We start from the raw sequence: 19653 nt of genomic DNA on the forward strand, positions 1-19653 counted from the left end.
CTGACTGAAGACGGCAATTCTATCACACCCAGTGCAAGTCACAAGTTCCTAAACTTCACTTGGAAACACTGGATAATTACAGCTACAGCATCAACATTTGAATCCATTCATAGGGGTGAAGGAGATGAATGGAGAACCCATAGGATTTGGAAAGGTTGATTACAATTTGGTATGAAACGCACAATAGGACTATAGGCAAATCGACACATTTATGGAGGAGCTGATTGTATTGTGTTTATGAATTGATGGCATTGGGATGTGGAGTTTCAGGCAAAATATCTATTTAACTTGGTTTAAATGAAATGGTGATCCAGTAGAATTTAGAATTGTAATCTAGTATTAACTGCACAATGGGATAAATACAAATTGATAGATTTATGGATGAGCTGCTTATATTGGGTTTATGAATTGATGGAACAGTAGTGGTATGGAAGAGTTTAGGAGCCTTATCTATTCAACTTAATGGTTCAAGTTAGTTGTTTAGTGCATTTACTACGTCTCCCAGAAGGAAGATTTTGTTTGCTGGAGTTTAGTTCGAGGTATTTTTTCTGTACCATACCCAATTTATTATTCATGGGGGAGATTAACAGGGGGTTGGGGGGGGGGAGAAGATGAAAATGAAGGGAAATAGACAAACAGGGAACCTGCACTCCCCCATATGAGACCTATTTGACTCCAAACAAACAGTTTATTAGGAGTAATAGTGAGTGATTTCATAAGCTACCCCAACTACCTACTGAGGTCTGTAGCATCTTTGAAAAAAAAGCATCTGGATTGTTCTTCCCCAGGCAGATACTATTCTTAAAAAAATTGCCTATTGGACTGAAATTACTAGTTCACTTTCCTTGTGTTTTATTGGAACAAAATGTTACAGCAGCTGATTTTGCATCATTAATGAGTTAAACAGTTGATAATATGCAGTACTAATAGGAACAGTAACTCATTACTGTATTGTTCTTTGCATTGAAATCAGCAGTAATCATTTTACTGCATAAATACAATTTACACTCAAGGCAGACACATTGGCCCTCAACACCCAAGTCACTACATTGATATGACCCCAGAAGAAAAAATGTCATAGGGCAGAATCTCACCCTAAAGCCAATACATAGCCCAATGTAATTTGTTACAACAGCTGAATTATGTTAATCTGAAAAATAAGCAATCACTCAATTTACAAGGAGCCAAAACCCAGTCTTCTGTAACAGTTTATTTCCAGTTACTATTACATTTCACATCAAGAGCCCAGGTCTCAGAGCTCTTAGTACAAAGTCACCATTGCTACAGGATAGGGGTTCTTCAGACTATAAACAGGAGTACTGAACAATAAGCTTTATCCCTGCAGTCAGTTCAATCACTCTCCCCCAGGGTGAGCTTGTCAAACAGGTACACTCCCATGCCATTCTCAGGGGCTCCCAGTCTCTTCAGGTTGGTGATGTGATCTCCAAGCTTCTTGATCATCTTCACTTGTTCATCCAAGTAGTGGGTCTCCAGGAAGTCACACAACTGGAAGAAAAGATGGGAAATAGTTATGTCCAGCAAGAGATGGAGGAAGATCTGAGCTTCTCCAAGGGTTTGGATTTTAATCTTCTTGGTCTGGAGGATAGTCAAGTGGTGCACTTTAGATTGATGCATTTTATACAGTAACTTTGCTCTATTAAGTGCTTAGATCCTGGGATCAGATACATTTACTTCTAATGCAGACAGTAGGGCAATCTCCCTTTCCTGTCTCCCCTCCCCAATAAAATTTGAGCATGACACCAACAAAGCTATTGGGTATGAAGATCTTTTGAATAGGCTCAAGGACAGTAAATTTCCACCACCTCGAACTTACCCAAAGGCCCACATTAAAAACTTACATGAGGGTCTGTCCTCTCAGTGGAGAGTTTGTGCAGATCCAGCAGACTCTGGTTCACATTCTTCTCCATCTGCAGAGCTCTCTGCATCGCCTCCAGACCATTGCTCCACTCATCCTGCTCTGGCTTCTGAAAAGGGAATCAGGTCTCAGCCAGTTCACTTAATGGATTAAACAAAATACACAAGAAAGTACTGAAGGAAAATAGGGGTGAAAAGCAATCAGATGTCCATGTTGCCATGAACCAATTGTCCCAAGAATATAGAATTACACCACCACAACCACGAGTCAAATAGTATAAATGTCTTTAAGGAGAAGTACTGAGGGAGACAGTAATAGATGGATGTGATGATAGGGCAAGATGAAGGTGGGAGGCAGCTCATGTGGAGCATAAACACCAGCATAGACCAGTTGGGCTAAATGTCCGGATTCTGTGCTGGACATTCTATGTAATTATGTGCATTAGAACAAATTGCTTTAGAAATATTTAAAATTGTCCATTTAAGGGGAGCCATTCAGAAGGCCACTCCATTAAATCTAACCTTGATATCCTCCAAGATGACTCGGCCCCCACGCTGATTCTGGAATTTCAGCAGTTTCTCAGCGTGCTCCCATTCCTCATGCGACTGCTCCTTGAAGAACTCAGCAAAGTGACGCAGGGCAACATCATCCCGGTCAAAGTAATAGGACTGGTGAGATCAAAAGTAGTTGGGTATCAGAATTATCATCATGGGTATTGTACATAAAGCCAACCTCAATATTTTGCTTTCTGTCAAGGGTTCAAGTCTCACTGAGCTTGTAGGCAGATGGTTCTGAAAACTAGCACAGGCTGACTTGCTTCACTAACCTGGTAGTGAGATAATCTCACTCCTAGCAATAGGGAAGCTGGCCAATGGAAAATTACCAATTCAGCTTTGAACATGCTCAACACAATATTTCACTTTAATCTTCACACCCAAGACTGAATTATATGTCTAGAAATTAGTGAAGGAACATAAAAGCTTACATCCTTTTCATGACTGAAATTTGAAACAAACCCCTTTCTACAACTACCACAAACAGCATTAACTTAGCACCTTCAACACTAAACATCAAGGCATTTCAGAGGAGAAACAGATACCAAGCAGTAAGAGTTGCATGACTAGAAACTGTTAGCATTTGAATGCTTTGAGAGACAGACAGAGGTAGGAAGGCAAAGGGATTAACAGTTACACTGAGTAGGACCAAAATGGCTGAAGGCCCTACCACCAATAGAGCAAAGGCAGAGAGAGAAGACAGACAGGGACAAGCTGGTACTTAAAAAGTGAAGGTTCAGAGCATAGAAACAGAAGTGGGACATACAGCCATTTGAGCCAACTCAATGATTTAATTAGAACATGGATCTGTACATCAACTCATCCTTCAATACCCTGACCCAACAAAAGATTTCAGTCTTGAAAGCACCAATTAATCCCCAACATCCACAGACTTTCAAGGGAGAGAGTTCTAGATTTCCAGTACCTTTGAGGGGAAAAGTGCTTCCTCACTTACCTCCTAAATGGACTAGCTCTAATTTAAGATTATGACCCCCCCCCCCCCCCCATTGCAAGGAGAATGTGGGAAAAGACTGTGGAGAGATGTAGAATAGAGGGTAAGAAATATGAATCCCAGGCATTGAATGCAGAGTGTATTGCAAAACACAACTTCAATAGAAAGCTCAGACACCAGGAAAGTGAACAATTGAGATTTAAGATATAGAATGTGGTGCAACTACTGCAAGGAAGAGGGAGACATTTTGATAATGACTGTACAATAAATCACATTATATTACAGCTTTAAAAAGACACTCACCATCCATCAATTGGGGGGGAGGGGGTGCAGATTAGAGAAAAGGCAATAGATGAGTTGGAGAAAACAGAATTTTGTAATGTCACATTAGAATCTCCAATGTGAAGGCGTCAAAGAAACAAAACTCACCATAGAAAGATAAACATAGGAGGAATAGAGCTCCATATTGATCTGCTTGTTGACACCATCCTCACACTCCTTGTGATAGTTCTGACACACTTGGGAAGCCATCTTTAAATTAACTTTAACAAAACTAAACAACTCTATTGAAGCAAGAAACTGAAAAACAGCCACCCAAAGCTCCATATTTATACTGCTGGTTAATCCTGGGCGTGGCAGCCTAGATGATGAGTGACAGTTGGCAATACCCAATCAGAAATTACATCCTCTCTCAGAACACCAATCAAGAAAAGGGAGGAGGGGAGATGACACCCAGAGCCAGTCAGAACTTTGAAGGAGGAGCATCATTGGCTGACAATTCAATAAAGATCCAATTGCTTTGACTTTCCTCAAACTGTAAAATCTGTTTCCGTGACCGGTGGGCACCGCAGGGACTGGAGTGCATCCTGGATCGATGTAATAAAATTATAATTTGACACTTATTTTGGGTTTATTGATTTACTGCACATAAACACAACCAACCCCCCCTCCCCTTCTTATAAAAGGGGGGCCTAAAACACAAAAAAAGGAAAAGCAAAAAAACCATGGCTGCTCTTCCATCCCACACTCCAAAGAAAAAAAAATCTGATCGTGACCATATTCTTGACCATAATCGACCTTTCTTTGATGGACCAATAAGGGAGACTCTGGGTTGCCCCAGGGTCACCAAACATAAACCATCACAAGTGGCCCTCTCAGGGCACCACTAATATTGGATGGTCCAATCAAACTGAAAAGATACCAAAATAAGCATCAAGTGCCACCAAAAACAACAGGATACTTTCCCAATTAAATCCGGATTCTATTATTGATGTCTGAAAGACAGTCTATACCCTGCGGTGCCCAGCGGTCGCGGAAGGCATCAAGCGTAACGGTGGACACCACATGCTCCCTCTCCGGGGCCACCCGGGCACTTGACCATAATGGACCAAATTGTCAATTGGTGGATCTGCCCCCATCCCATCGGTTATGGTCACTGATCGTGACGGTTCAAAGATCCAGAACCACAGGTTTAATTGTTGTTTGCGGGTCAGTGTCTTTGAATAATTCTGGATGGATCCGTGAGTTGGTTATTTGGCAAGCAGCTGCGGGTTTGAGGCAACATCCAAACAGATCAGAGCCTGTGAACAGCAATCAACAGCGAGTCAGGCGAATGGAAAGTGGGTGTGATGAACGTGTTAAACACAAGTCCTTCAATACTCCATCAATTCTAGGGTCAGTGAGCATCTGTACACACATCGGCTGGAAAGTGAAGGGGGCCACGGCATGTTGAGTTCTTTTTTGGTCATCATGACATTTTACAAACAATAAAATGCAGAGCACTCCACGGGGAAGAGACTGTGGACCATTGACTGAAGGGATTTGGGGGTGGGGGGGTTTGGTGTTGGGAGGGATTGCGGTGAGAGGCAAACACTGTGTGTAGTGTTGGTTGTATATACAGTGAGCGACAGTGGTGAACAGACTATCTGGTATTTCCTGGGTTTGGTAATCCCTTGTTTCAATGATTAATCTCTTGTACTTTTTGGACAGTCAAACACCAAGTGGAAAGAGTCGAGTGGTGAATTTTCTCATTACAAAGGGGAGTTACTGATATTTCCCTAAATCCGGTCAGGGAAGGATGGGGCTCCGTGGATATTTTGTGTTCCAGATCACATCAGAATACTGTCGGATCAACAACAAACAGCAGGCTAAAAAAAAAAATCAAAGGTGGAACCGAGTGAAGGAAAGATGAAGCAACGAAAAGTGGGGTCGATGGACTGATCTGATCATATGAACCCTGTGTGAGAATAACCTGAACATCACTGGTGCAAACTCAGTTAAAGCTTTAAACAGACCAAGTAGTTGGTGGTTTAGCCTTTAATTAGATGGCTCTATTCTCCAACTCTTCAGTAGACTTATAAGTGGCAGTTTTGGCAATTGGGATCTAGTGTTATTTGGTTCCAGGCCAAATAAGATTACACAAAGATTGTATTCGCAAGGAGAGGGGAATGGGGCAAGAACTGTTTAATGAAACAGAATCCAGCAAGGGAAACTTAGAGGGGCTCTTAGATTTGCAACAGCAAATGGAAGTATTTTAGAGGCTATGGGGTCCAGGATATAAAAAGGTGCATGAGGTGAACAGAGACTGGAAAATAAAAATTGAGATTGAAACAAATAGCAGGAGCTGGACCAAAGTTCTGCACAGGAAGAAAAAGATGGGCTGAAGAGAAGGAGGAAAGAGCCAGGTAATCCTAGCAGGAACAATTGGAGATTTGGTCTTACTTTGCTCCAGGATTTTTGTAACTACTTAAATTTGAATACCTGCTTCAGGGAACACTTCCCTCATGTCCTACAATGGACAAGTCAGCAGCAATGTGTGGGGTTGTTTATTCAGAAGGTTAACTACTGTAAATCACCATTGATGCCCACATCCCATGAACAAATAGTAATAAAAAAATGCACACTCTCCAAAAGGGATTCAAGCCTATGTGGAGGAAGAGGTCTTACTGTAATCAGATTACACTTTAATCTCTACTACAGAACACCAAATATTGAAAGCTGTTAGGTACAAATCTAATTTTGGCCTGATGGCCATCCGAGGCTGCTACAAAACCAAATTAAGCCTTCTGGAGGGGAAGGGGTTAAAACATCCATGTGCCCAAACAAATCAGATTTTATCACGGTGACAACCTATTTCTTAGATTTTTTTTTGTTTGACGCAAGGCCACGTGCATTGGTGTTAGAATGTGCTCAATTACTGAAGAAAAGGAACCAGTTCAACATCAAAATGTTTTATTTCAGCTGCAAGAACACTCAACTACAATGTTTGGAAGTTAATCTTAGACTTTGAATTCCATTCCCAGTTCAGAGAGATGGCAACATAAAACTTCAATACACAAGTTGAATATCTGCAACATGGACAACAGTCCAGTCACTCCTCCCCCAGGGTGTGCTTGTCAAACAGGTACACTCCCATGCCATTCTCAGGGGCTCCCAGTCTCTTCAGGTTGGTGATGTGATCTCCAAGCTTCTTGATCATCTTCACTTGTTCATCCAAGTAGTGGGTCTCCAGGAAGTCACACAACTGGAAAGGGAAAAATAAAAATCAAGCTAGCTACTTGAATCATTAGGTTCCTTTAATCTCACTTCCCTACTGGGGAATACTCAAGGTCTCATTACAAAATATGGCCAAGAGACTACTAGATCCAACTCCTTGCCCTCCCAGCCACTGGTATTGAAAATAAATGCTGCCCTGCCCCAGTCCCTCACCTAAAATCAGTATCCATTTGAAGGTTCCCTTCAAGCCCAAGATATCTCAACCCTTGAAACAGATTGATTTCAAGGACAGATTTTAATGCTCACCTTCAGTAGATTTAAAAAACCTCAGATTTAGAAATGGAAAGTATTGAGCTGCATTCAGTCTGATGTGATTTTAAAGGACAGTGCTAAATTACACAATCCCAAATTAAAAATAAACCCAAAAGCTAAATGCCACTGATGCATTAAGGACTTACATGAGGGTCTGTCCTCTCAGTGGACAGTTTGTGCAGATCCAGCAGACTCTGGTTCACATCCTTCTCCATCTGCAGAGCTCTCTGCATCGCCTCCAGACCATTGCCCCACTCATCCTGCTCTGGCTTCTGAAAAGGGAAGTCTTTCAAGTCACAAAATGCTCAAGCTCCCATCTGCATCCCATGAAGTATTAATCTGAAACTAGCCTGAAACAAGAGGATGACTGGAGAGTGGAAGAAAATTGATTTTTGCCCTGATGTTAGCAACAAGTACTCTGTTCATTTATAATGCAGAACATGTGGCTCATTAATGAGAAAACATCTTCTCTGCTGTGGAGAAATTTTCCACATTCTGAAAGCTGGATAGAGGCTGCACTGGGGACCAATCATTCAATATGAAAATAAGCCTCAATAAATTACATTTGGTCCAGTCATGAACTCAACAACTGGCAGGTGGGTCATTAACCAGAGGACACACACATTGAAGATAATGGGCAAAAGAACCAGAGGGAAGATAGAGATTTCATATATAAACAGTGAATTGTTACAATCTGGAATGAAATGCCTGAAAGGGAAGCTGATTCAATAGCAACTGTCAGAACAGATTTTTATGTATAGAATCATGAAAAGGAATAATTTACAGCTCTCTGGGGAAAGAGCAGGGCACGAGGGACTAATTGGATATTCTTTCAAAGAGCCAGCACAGAAACTATGAGCCAAATGGCCTGATTCTATGAACAAACCTTGATGTCCTCCAAGATGATTCGGCCTCCACGCTGATTCTGGAATTTCAGCAGTTTCTCAGCGTGCTCCCGTTCCTCATGTGACTGCTCCTTGAAGAATTCAGCAAAGTGACGCAGGGAAACATCATCCCGGTCAAAGTAATAGGACTGTAGGCACAAGAGTCAATTAAACAATCATACCAAATTAAGATAGAGAACAAACATCAGTACAGTGATTTCACCATGGATCAGGGAACCAAGGAGTTTGATCATTTTTAAAGAGTACTCATATTTCCTAACTCAGTTCACCTGGTGAAAGTAGACAACAGGTGGCCAGTGGAGAATGGAATCACCTCAGTCTTTGACCACACTGAGCAACTCAACTTAAACCCAAGCTTGAGCTACTTGGCCATTCAGGTACCTCCTGCCCACATCTCAATTTATACAAAGCATTAACCAGGAAGTCACATGACAGGTCCTCCTTCAGTGTTGGATACTGTGACCAAGGTGCCGAAAGCTACCTGTTCCACCACAAGTGATTCAGAAAGACCAGGGTGCACAATTAGTCAATTAACTCATGCAATGAGTCTCCTCCTTTTAGAGGGTCTGTGTACTAGATCAGAACTTGTGACATTCCAAGAAAATAAGTTGTAACAGAGACAAACAATGTGAGAGGATAAAACTCAAATTAGTTCAGATCACTAAATTAGGGAAAATTTAGATGTACATTTGACATCTGAAAAACTTTTCCAAATCAATGATCTGAACTCACCACAAACCCCCACCCCCCATTCACATGTCAAGGATCAGCACAGCCCAAGGAGGGCTGACCTGCTTCACTCATGGTCTTGCCCAGTCCCATGTGGTCCAGGAGAGGGAGCATGCAGTGTCCACCAGTACACTCATTTGAGGCCATGACCAGTAGGCACCAGTGAAGAGTGAGATATAAATTTCCTTTTGCTCAAATTAGGCTTTATGTTCATTGCTTTGTAGCAATTGGGCACTTTCCTGATAACAACAGAGAGCAACCCAATGTCAGCCTTACTTGATTAAAAAAGGCACACATTCCATCAATTACAAGTTTCTTGCTATTGTACAGACAAGGGTTACACTCCATCCCAAACCTGAACAAAACTCCCTTCATTAAGCAAGAAACTCCACCCATTTTGAAAATTCCCAATTTGATTTTAGAAACTTTGAGAAGTTCAATTAAGCTTTTGGCTGGAAAAGACAGGTTACAAGATCAAGAGTATGGAGCTATGGCTAAGAATGCCCATGGATTTGTGTTTTGACTAAAGATTGCACCACAGGTGTTTCAAAGACCCCAACTATGGGCAAGTCACCTGTAACTCAAAAGACACTCACTGGCCAATGTACTGAATAGTCTTCTTTTTTTGGGGGGGGGTGGGGAATGCATTTCACAGTCTCAATGTAAACTCCAACATGGAAACTATATAAAAAAGGACCCAGACAATCCATTTGAAAGGATAATGAAACATCACAACTATAAAGATACTTAAAAGAAATATTAGAACAGCAAATTCAATTATTTTACTGAATTTAAAAGGTTAATTCACTAGAATTCAGTAAGTCTACATTAGTTAATAAGACAAAATACCCAAAGAAACCCAAAGCTCACCATAGAAAGATAAACATAGGAGGAATAGAGCTCCATATTTATCTGCTTGTTGACACCATCCTCACACTCCTTGTGGTAATCCTGACACACTTGAGAAGCCATCCAAACTACTTTTTTTTTTAATAGACCAGCAACTGACTATAAACAATATGAACATAAGGACCTCAAACCTAAGCTGCTATATTTATTCTTTCAGACCCAACCCATCTTTAACTACAGGATGTGACATCACTGATGATAAATGTTTGGCAGCCAATCAAATAACTGCTTTCTCATCACACGAACGGAAAAAAACCCTAACCCCTCCCCCTGAAAAAAGTGGGGGGGGCCTAAAAACACCAAAAAAAATGAAAAACACACAAAAACCCAATATCTTCAGGATCCTCCTTTCATTCAATCACTTCTCTTGTTCTATTTCATAAGTTTCTTCACTTCATTTTAACCTGCTGTTTGTTTTTATTCTGTGACCTGTCTGTTTTTTAACCTCTCTTTCTAATGATTTCTCCCCCTGCTCCTCATTTGTTCTGTTCTTTTCTCCCCATCTCCCCCATTCCCCAGAATCCCACCCATTCCCATGTCCCCTTGTAACACTGTGCAGTCTGCAGCCTGTGTGTCCATGTCCCTGTGCTTCAGTCAGCCTGAGTCACTCTCTTCAATAAAAAATATTCCTTCCACTACGAGCATGCTATCCAGTCCCTCGGTGCCATTGTCTCAATGTTACTCTTTTAATTGAACAAGAAGGAGACACTGAGTTTCTCTTTTTTTCTAATGGGTCTTTGAGCCCCAGTGTCAGGAACCCCGAAAACCTATTCAAGTGCTGTAAGAATTTTTTCTTGTGGCACACCCAATCATAGCAATGAAACCGAATTAAACCAAAATGTCACTGTCGTAATCAACTATCCACTCCAGTCCCCGGTCTCAAACATAACGGCAGACACTCCGTGCTCCTTCTCCAGGGCCACCCGGGCACGGAGAATGCTGCGGAAGAGAGACAGACAGTCGGAGCGACCGCCCCCCCATAGGCCATGTCTAGCCTGGACCTGTAGATGGCCACCTTGGACAGGCCCAGGACCAGACCCACGAGGACTTCAGTCCCACGCTCCTGATCTTTGGCCACCCGTTGAGGGGAGTGGGGAGTTTGGGGGGGGGGGCGCAGGCAAGTCGGAGGACATTCTCATGGGTCTGGCCCTAGGCCTGTCCAAAGTGGTCATCTACAGGTCCAGGCTCGACCCGGCCCATGGGGACGGTCGCTCCGACCGTCTGCCTCTCTTCCGCAGCATTCTTCGCACCGCGATGGCCCTGGAGAGGGAGCACGCGGTGTCTGCCGGTACGTTTGAGGCTTTCCGCGACGGATGGGCACCGCAGGGATTGGAGTGCATCCTGGACCGAGATAATAAAATTATAATTTGACACTTTTTTTTTTTGGATTTACTGCACATGAACACACCCTAACCCCCCTTCTTATAAAAGGGGGGCCTAAAACACACACAAAAAAGCTGACTGCCCATAAAAAAAAAAATTAAAATTATTATTTGACTCTGTTATCATTTAGTTTTTGGATTTTTAAAGAAAAAAATAAAGTTACATCCTGAACCTCCCTCCCTCAATCTCATAAAAGGGGATCGAAACATACAAAAAAAGTCAACCTGATTCAAAACAAATCTACTTAATTGAAAAAAAAATGTTCTGATTGGCCTTAAATACAATCTCGACTACGCCTCTTTCTTGATTGGTGTCCTCAGTGGGCGTAGAGCTCTGAATGGCTAGTGTGAGTTTTTACTCATCATCGGGAATGCCACGCCTTGTATTACAGGCAGGCTGTCCCCAGACATATCAATAGAAGAGTTTGGGAATGCTCTGCGCCCGGGTGGCCCTGGAGATGGAGCACGCGGTGTCTGCCGGTACGCTCGAGGCTTTCCGCGACCGGGGGGCACCGCAGGGGCTGGAGTGCATCCTGGACGAGGATAATAAATTTTTAATTTGAACACTTGGTTTTGGTTTGTTTGGGTTTTTAGTATTTAAGCACACCCCACACCCCCCTTCTTATAAAAGGGGGGCCTAATAGGAAAAAGAAAAAAAAGAAAAAAAAAGAGTTTGGGAAGACGTTAGCCTGGTTCAGCTAGTTAAAATACCTTCTTAGACAGTTAGAATGGATTCCCAGGTGTGTTAGAACTATCACAAGGAGTGAGGATGGTGTCAACAAGCAGATCAATATGGAGCTCTATTCCTCCTATGTTTATCTCTCCATAGTGAGTCTTTTTTTTGGACCCTATTCAATCCCTCAATCTATGTACAGTGGGTGTATTTTTGAAACCTGTAATTGTGCAAGTTAAATTGAATTGTTATAAACAAACTGTCTCCCTGTTCCTTACAGTAATTGTACTATAGGCTGAGTTTCTTCAATCTCTGACTCACGTTCCTGGGCTCTGAGCTTCTTCAAATTTACTTTTGGAATACACTGCATTCAATGGGGGCATGATCCTGGTGAAAGGAATGTTATTATTGGTCCTTCACTAATTTCCAGATATACTATTGAGTGTCATAATTTCAAGTTAAGCAAGTGTTGATTTGTGAGCATATTCAAGTAAAATTTTAATTAAAGCTGAATTGGTGATTATTTTCCATTGGCTAGCTTCCCAATTGCTGGGAATGAAATTATCCACCATCTTTACCAGATTAGTGAAGCAAGTTGGCCTGTGCTAGTTTTCATAACAATCTGCAGACCAGTTGAGTGAGCCAGAAAGCAAAATATTGAAGTTGGCTTCATGTACAATACCCATGATTGGTCTTTGAGACATCCAACTACTTTTGATCTCTCCACAGTCCTATTACTTTGACCGGGATGATGTTGCCCTGCATCACTTTGTCAAGTTCTTCAAGGAGCAGTCACAGGAGAAACATGAGGATGCTGAGAAATTGCTGAAATTCCAGAATCATCTTGGAGGATATCCAGGTTGGGTTCAGCAAACAAGTGGTCTTTTACATGGCACCACTTTGCTTGTTTCAAATTTCCATAGCAATTAGTTCCAATTTATATGGAATTTGCTTCACAGAAACAGGTCATTTGGTCCAATTGGTCTATGTTTATCTCCATGCTCCAGAAAAGCCTCCTCCCACTTTACTTGATCGAATGTGATCAGCATATCTTTCTATTTCTTTTGCACTCATGTCCATGTCGAGCTCCCCTTTAAATGCATCGATACTAATTGTCATTAATTTGACTCTTGTGGTTGTGATGGCTTAATTCAGGAATTATATATATTTAACACAATTGGTTCATGGTAACATGGACTTTTACTTTTTCCACCCTATTTTCCTTCAATGCTTTCTGGTGTATTGTTCGTTTGTTTAATCCATTAAGTGAACTGGCTGAGACTTCCTTTTCAGAAGCCAGAGCAGGATGAGTGGAGCAATGGTCTGGAGGCGATGCAGAGAGCTCTGCAGATGGAGAAGGATGTGAACCAGAGTCTGCTGGATCTGCACAAACTGTCCACTGAGGACAGACCCTCATGTAAGTTCCTAATGCTGTTAATGTGGGCTTTTGGGTAAGTTAGAGATGGAGGAACCTTGCTGTCCTTGAGCCTATTCAAAAGATCTTCATTCCTAATCGGTTTGTTTGTTTGTGTCTTTCTTGGAATTTTTTGGGGAGGGGGGAGACAGGCAAGTTGGCCTATTGTGTACATTAGCAGTAAGTGTGTCCCAGTGACCCCAGGATCTAAGCACTTACTGTACAGTAAGTTTGCTCCAATGATGCAAAAAATGCATCAATCTGAAGTGCAACACTTGCCAATCCTCCAGACCAAGAGGATTAAAATCCAAACGCTCGAGGGGAAACTTAGATGTTCCACGATATCTCCTGCTGGACATAACTATTCTCCATCTTTTCTTCCAGTTGTGAGACTTCCTGGAGACCCACTACTTGGATGAACAAGTGAAGATGATCAAGAAGCTTGGAAATCACATCACCAACCTGAAGAGACTGGGAGCCCCTGAGAATGGCATGGGAGTGTAACTGTTTGACAAGCACACATTGGGGGAGAGTGATTAAACTGACTGCAGGGATAAAGCCTATTGTGTTTAGTACTCCTGTTTATAGTCTAGTCAGACCCCCATCCTGTAGGATTGATAGCTTTTGACTTTCTACAAAGAGGTGAGATCTGGACTCTTGATGTGTAATTGTCATTAACTGGAAATAAACTGTTTCTAACATTGCACTGGGTTTTGTCTCTTAAATTGAGTAGTAGCTTTTTCAGATTAATGACATTTAACAGCTCCAGTGTCGGGTTCATTTCTGAGTTGTTTTTCTTCCCTTTTGGAGTAATTCTGAAGAATTAGATGTTCAGGGCCATGTGTTGAAGGTCAAATTTCAATTCTGAAAAAACCTTGAATGCAAATTTCATTCATGCATTTGAATGATTGTGTTGAAAGCAGAAGTAAAGAGCAGTGCTGTAATAGAAGTTACTGTTGTCACTGGTGTTGTGTGTTGTCTTTGATGTAACAAAATATTAGATATTGTAACTTTTTTGTTGTTCCACACCACTCATCCATCAATTCATAAAGTCAATACAATCGCTCCTCCATAAATCTATCATCCTTTCCAAATCCTACCAGCTCTCCCTTTGTCTCCTTCACACTTAGGAGTGGATTCAAAGACTCTGGATGCAATAGCTGTAATTATCCAGAATTTACAACTGAAGTTAAGAATGTAGTAGAGGATTGCAGTTTTGTGAACCCCAAAAAAACTTTTTAACTGTCTGGATACGTTAGAAGTATATGATGTCATATTAAACATTTCATATGTTGCTGAGCAGCAACCGAGTTGGGTTGGATTTGGTGGTGGGTTTGATGGCTTCATTGTTCAGACAAACCAGTCTTTAATGTGCTGAACTTCCATGTGCATCAGCTGCAAGTATTCCCTCCACAGATTTCAACTGGGCTAACACTGGTTAACTGTTCACACCATACAGACTATTAGGTTAATAATCACCCCGTACCCGACTGATGTTTCCTACAGTCTGCCTACAACGAGGCAGAGCTCTGCTTCTTTGTAGGTAGACTCCCTACAAGTATTCCATACATAATTTAAAGGTCCTGTGCAAAGCATAAATCAAGTACTCGCAGAGCCAGGAATCAAAGGACTTAATTGAAGTCTCTGGTGTGCACCTGCCTGGCTGTTGAGGATGAACTTGTGGTGTCCATCCATTTGGTCGAAGCTCTGCATGACTGCAGGTCATTCGCTACATCTTGGATCCTTTCTGGCCAATACAGGTATAAATACCAGCTATATTTCCAGTTCATGTGGGTCAACGATGCTCATGGGTTGCATCTCCCAAAAGACTAGTGTTTGTACAATGATTGGTGGCTCCAGCTGTGAATCACTTCCATCCCCTCCAGCCCATCTAAAAAAAAAAGTTTTATTCCAAGGCAACATATCTCATCACATAATCCAGGACTGAAAACCTCAACCATTTTGCAATGAAACCAGCTGTCAAGACTTTGGATCTCAGAGAAACACCAATGTGATGAGCCAGACTGTTAGAGAACATCAGAGTCTCATTTCAATCAGATTTAAATATTCTTTAGCCTCATTGAACGCTGATCATAAAAGGAACACGATGGAGAAAATAGAAAGAAAGAAAGACTCCCATTTCTATAGCACCTTTAACAACCTCAGGACGCCCCAAAGTGCTTCACAGCCAATGAAGTACTTTTGAAGTCGAGTCACTGTTGTAATGTTGGGAACGGGGCAGCCAAATTGTGCACAGCAAGGTTCCACAAACAGCAATGTGATAATGACCAGATAATCTGCTTTAGTGATGTAGGTTGAGGGATAAATATTGGCCACTGGAGAGAATTCCCCTGCTCTTCCTCAAATTAGTGCCATGGGATCTTTTACAGGCAACTGAGAGAGCAGAGAGGGCCTCAGTATAATGTCTCATCTGAAAGATGGCACATGTGATGTGGGGAAATATGAGGTTATTCACTTTGGTAGGAAGAATAGAGAAACAGAATATTTTTTAAATGGTGAGAAACTAGTAAATGTTGGTGTTCAGAGAAATGTTGGGTGTCCTCGTACAAAGAAATACAAAAAGTTAGCATGCAGGTACAGCAAGCAATTTGGAAAGCAAATGGCATGTTGGCCTTTATTGCAAGGGGGTTGGAGTGCAAGACTAAGGAGGTCTTACTACAGTTATACAGGGCTTTGGTGAGACCTCACCTGGAGGACTACGTACAGTTTTGGTCTCCTTATCTAAGGAAGGATATACTTGCCTTCGAGGTGAAGGTTCACTCAATTATTTCCTGTGGTGAGAGGGTTGTCCTCTGAGGAGAGGTTGAGTAGAATGGGCCCAAACTCTCTAGAGTTTGGAAGAATGAGAGATGATCTCATTGAAACATATAAGGTTCTGTGGGGGCTTGACAGGCCTGAGAGATTGTTTTCCCTGGTTGGAGAGTCTAGAACTAGGGGGCATAGTCGCAGTATAAGGGGTCGGCCGTTCAGAGTGAGACAAGGAGGAATTCTTCACTCAGAGAGTTGTGAATCTTTGGAATTCTCTACCCCAGAGGGCCATGGAAGCTGAGTTGTTGAGTATGTTCAAGGCTGAGACAGATAGATGTTTGAACTCAAGGGGAAATCAAGGGATATGGGTATTGGGCAGGAAAGTGGATTTGAGGTCGATGATCAGCCATGATCTGATTGAATGGCGGAACAGGCTCGAGGGGCCATATGGCCTACTCCTGCTCCTATTTCTTATGTTTTTATGTCTGACAGTGCAGCACTCCCTCAGTGTTGCACTGAAGTATCAGTCTAGACTTTGTGCTCCAGTCCCTGGAGTGGGACTTGAACCCACAACCTTCTGACTCTGAGGTGAGAGTGCTGCCACTGAGCCACAGCTGACACAAATGGAGATGTTTGTGTGGGTGACATTGCATTCAGTAATCTTCACTCCCTTTCATTCTCGCTGAATATCCTGAATTTTACCAAACAACATTTCATGAGAATCAAAACTAAAAATGACACATCCCACAATGCTTTGCCCAGTTGATGCCCCCATGCTGCCAATCCTCAGACACACCCATTCTCTATATTAGAACTGGGGGCGATTCCCACCATCCAATGGGATGGAATTTCCATTTCTCTGTCCAATGGTTGGTTTGCAAATTCACTCAAGGCTACTTGATTGCTTTGAATATTGTCTCAGCATCACAGTTAATTGAATTTTGCACTTCAGTCCTGCGCTCCTGATCTTTAGCTGCCCGGTGCGGAGTGGGGGAGACAAGTCGGAGGACCTCCTCATGAGTCTGCTCCTGGGCCTGGCCAAGGTGACCAGCCACGGGTCCAGGTTGGATATGGCCCATGGGGGCTGTCGCTCTGGCTGCGAACCTCTCTGCCGCGGCTTTCTCCATGCCTGGGTGGCCCTGGAGAAGGAGCACGCGTTGTCTGCAGGTACACTTGAGGCCTTCCACGACCGATGGGCACAGCAGGGACTGGAGTGTATGGTAGACACTGCCAATAATATTATGAGTTAATTTGCTAAGTTTTCTTTGTCTTTTGTTTGATTTTGGTGTTTATTAGTTGTGCCCCTTTGTTAGATATCCTTTATTTTGGGTTGATGACACGAGGGCAAACCCAGTGTCTCCTAAACGGGTTTATTTAGATATTTCTTTTGCTTTTGATTTTATTTAAGCCCCTTTGGCTGGGGGTAGGTTTAGGATGACAACTTTATTTTTAATACAAATCAATAACCAGAGTCAAATAAGAATTTTAATTTTCCTGATCAACTCTGTTCTTTTTTTTTAATTAGGCCCCCCTTTTATAAGAAGGGGGGGTGTGGGGTGTGCTTAAATACTAAAAAACCAAATAAACCAAAACCAAGTGTTCAAATTAAAATTTTATTATCCTCGTCCAGGATGCACTCCAGCCCCTGCGGTGCCCACCGGTCGCGGAAAGCCTCGAGCGTACCGGCAGACACCGCGTGCTCCATCTCCAGGGCCACCCGGGCGCGGAGCATTCCGCGGAAGAGAGGCAGACAGGCCGAGCGACCGCCCCCACGGACCACGATCATCCTAGACCTGTGGATGGCCACCTTGGACAGGCCCAGGAGCAGGCCCACGAGAACGTCCACCGACCTGCCCGCCCCCCTCCTCACCGGGCGGCCAAAGATCAGGAGCGTGGGACTGAAGTGCAGCCAGAACTTGAGGAGCAGCCCCTTCAAATAATGGAACAGGGGCTGCAGTCTCGCACACCCAGTGTACAGATGGAACACGGACTCCTCCAGGCCGCAGAAATCACAAGCGGCCTGGGTGTCCGTGAAATGGCGTGACCGCCGGTTGCACGCGACTGCTCCGTGCGCCACCCTCCACCCCAGATCCCCAAAGTAACACGGGAGGACCCCTGTATAGAGAGCCTCCCAATGGGGACCCCCGTCTCCGCCGGACGGCAGGCTGGCACGCCAGGGCGTGTCCGGGCGAGAGACGAGGGCGAGGAAGTGGATGGTGTGCAGGAGCAGCCCGTACAGGAAATCCCTCCGCGCGGTGTGAAACGGCACGGAGGGAATTTCCGAGAGACGGCTCAAGTTGTGAGGCGCGGCCCCCCGAGGGAGGTTCCGGGGTTTGGCGCCGAGGAGGAACTCCGTCCGAACGGGGGTCAGGTCGGACGGGATGGCTCCGCACGCCTGAGCCGCCTCCACATCCCGAGTGGAGTCAGGGCCGAGCGCCGATTTCAACGCCCGGATGGCGATGGCCGCGTCCCCGGCACGCCACGAGGACATCCGTGCGGCGAGCGCCCACGGCTCCAACCAACCCGACCCACCGCCATCCAGGACGTCCCTGACTCTGGTCACCCGACCGGCCACAGCCCTCCGCACCGACAGCCGCGAGTGGCCGAAGCCGATATCGCGGAGGAACGGATTCCCGAGCAGCGGCTCCTGCAGGACGGCCGCTACCCCTGACGGGCGAGAGCTCCGACCGGAGGCGACCATGTTCCAGACCCTGAGCAGATCCTGGTAAAAGACAGGCAGCTCCTGCAAAGACGTGCGGCCGCCCACCAGCGAGACGAACAGGAGCTGCGTGTCGTAGTTCAGGCCGTGCACCTGGCGGAAAAAATACGTCGCCAGCGCACGCCATCTAAGAGGACGCTCAACGTACAGGTATCGCCGCAGCGTCTGAAGGCGGAAAGTTGCCACCTGGGTGCGGACGCACACCAGCCCCTGACCGCCCTCCCTAAGCGGGAGAATCAGTACCGCAGCAGCGACCCAGTGTATCCCTCTGGCCCAGAAGAAGTCGACGAACTTCCTCTGAATCTTGGCGACAAACTCGGGGGGTGGGGTCAAAGTGACCAACCGGTACCACAACATGGCGGCCACCAGCTGGTTTATGACCAGCACTCGACCCCTGTAGGATAACACTCGGAGCAGTCCTGTCCAGCGCGCCAGGCGAGCGGCGACCTTGGCCTCCAGCTCTTCCCAGTTCGCCGGCCAGGCTTCCTCGGCAGGGCCGAGGTCGACTCCCAGGTACCGGAGGTGCGTGGTACTCCAGGCGAAAGGCCTGAGCTCCTCCGGCAGGGACTCCACCCGCCACTGACCCACCAGAAAACTAGACGAAACTGGAGTGCATCCTGGATATCCACAGGTCCAGGATGCTCGCGGTCCGTGGGGGCGGGTGCTCGGCCTGTCTGCCTCTCTTTCGCGGGTTGCTCCGCGCCCGGGTGGCCCTGGAGATGGAGCACGCGGTGTCTGCCGGTACGCTTGAGGCTTTCCGCGACCGGTGGGCACCGCAGGGGCTGGAGTGCATCCTGGACGAGGAAAATAAAATTTTAATTTGATGCCTGGTTTCGTTTTATTTGGTTTTTTGTACTTAAGCACACCCTACACCCCCCACCCTTCTTATAAAAGGGGGGCCTAAAAAACACAAAAAAAAAGAAAAAAAAAAGGTGCTGGTTGGTGGGTAAAGTGATAGTTGAGT

At 44.4% G+C, this 19653-nt stretch overlaps 2 protein-coding genes and 1 pseudogene across 2 annotated transcripts; 1 reads left to right on the forward strand and 2 right to left on the reverse strand.

The window, feature by feature from the left end:
• Positions 1–1117: 1117 nt before the first annotated feature.
• Positions 1118–3944, reverse strand: LOC137309385 (ferritin heavy chain B-like). Its single transcript, XM_067977634.1, has 4 exons — positions 3812–3944; positions 2398–2544; positions 1860–1985; positions 1118–1506 (listed from the first exon to the last, which is right to left on the reverse strand). Exons 1-4 carry the CDS (start codon positions 3911–3913, stop codon positions 1351–1353), a joined length of 531 nt encoding a protein of 176 aa, XP_067833735.1. The 5' UTR covers positions 3914–3944; the 3' UTR covers positions 1118–1350.
• A 2652-nt stretch (positions 3945–6596) lies between these two features.
• Positions 6597–9833, reverse strand: LOC137309386 (ferritin heavy chain, oocyte isoform-like). Its single transcript, XM_067977635.1, has 4 exons — positions 9694–9833; positions 8076–8222; positions 7336–7461; positions 6597–6905 (listed from the first exon to the last, which is right to left on the reverse strand). Exons 1-4 carry the CDS (start codon positions 9793–9795, stop codon positions 6753–6755), a joined length of 528 nt encoding a protein of 175 aa, XP_067833736.1. The 5' UTR covers positions 9796–9833; the 3' UTR covers positions 6597–6752.
• A 1036-nt stretch (positions 9834–10869) lies between these two features.
• LOC137309368 (ferritin heavy chain-like) lies at positions 10870–13741 on the forward strand (annotated as a pseudogene).
• The last annotated feature ends 5912 nt before the right edge of the window (positions 13742–19653 follow it).

This window comes from Heptranchias perlo, unplaced genomic scaffold, assembly GCF_035084215.1.
Source record: "Heptranchias perlo isolate sHepPer1 unplaced genomic scaffold, sHepPer1.hap1 HAP1_SCAFFOLD_163, whole genome shotgun sequence".
Taxonomy (NCBI): Eukaryota; Metazoa; Chordata; class Chondrichthyes; order Hexanchiformes; family Hexanchidae; genus Heptranchias; species Heptranchias perlo.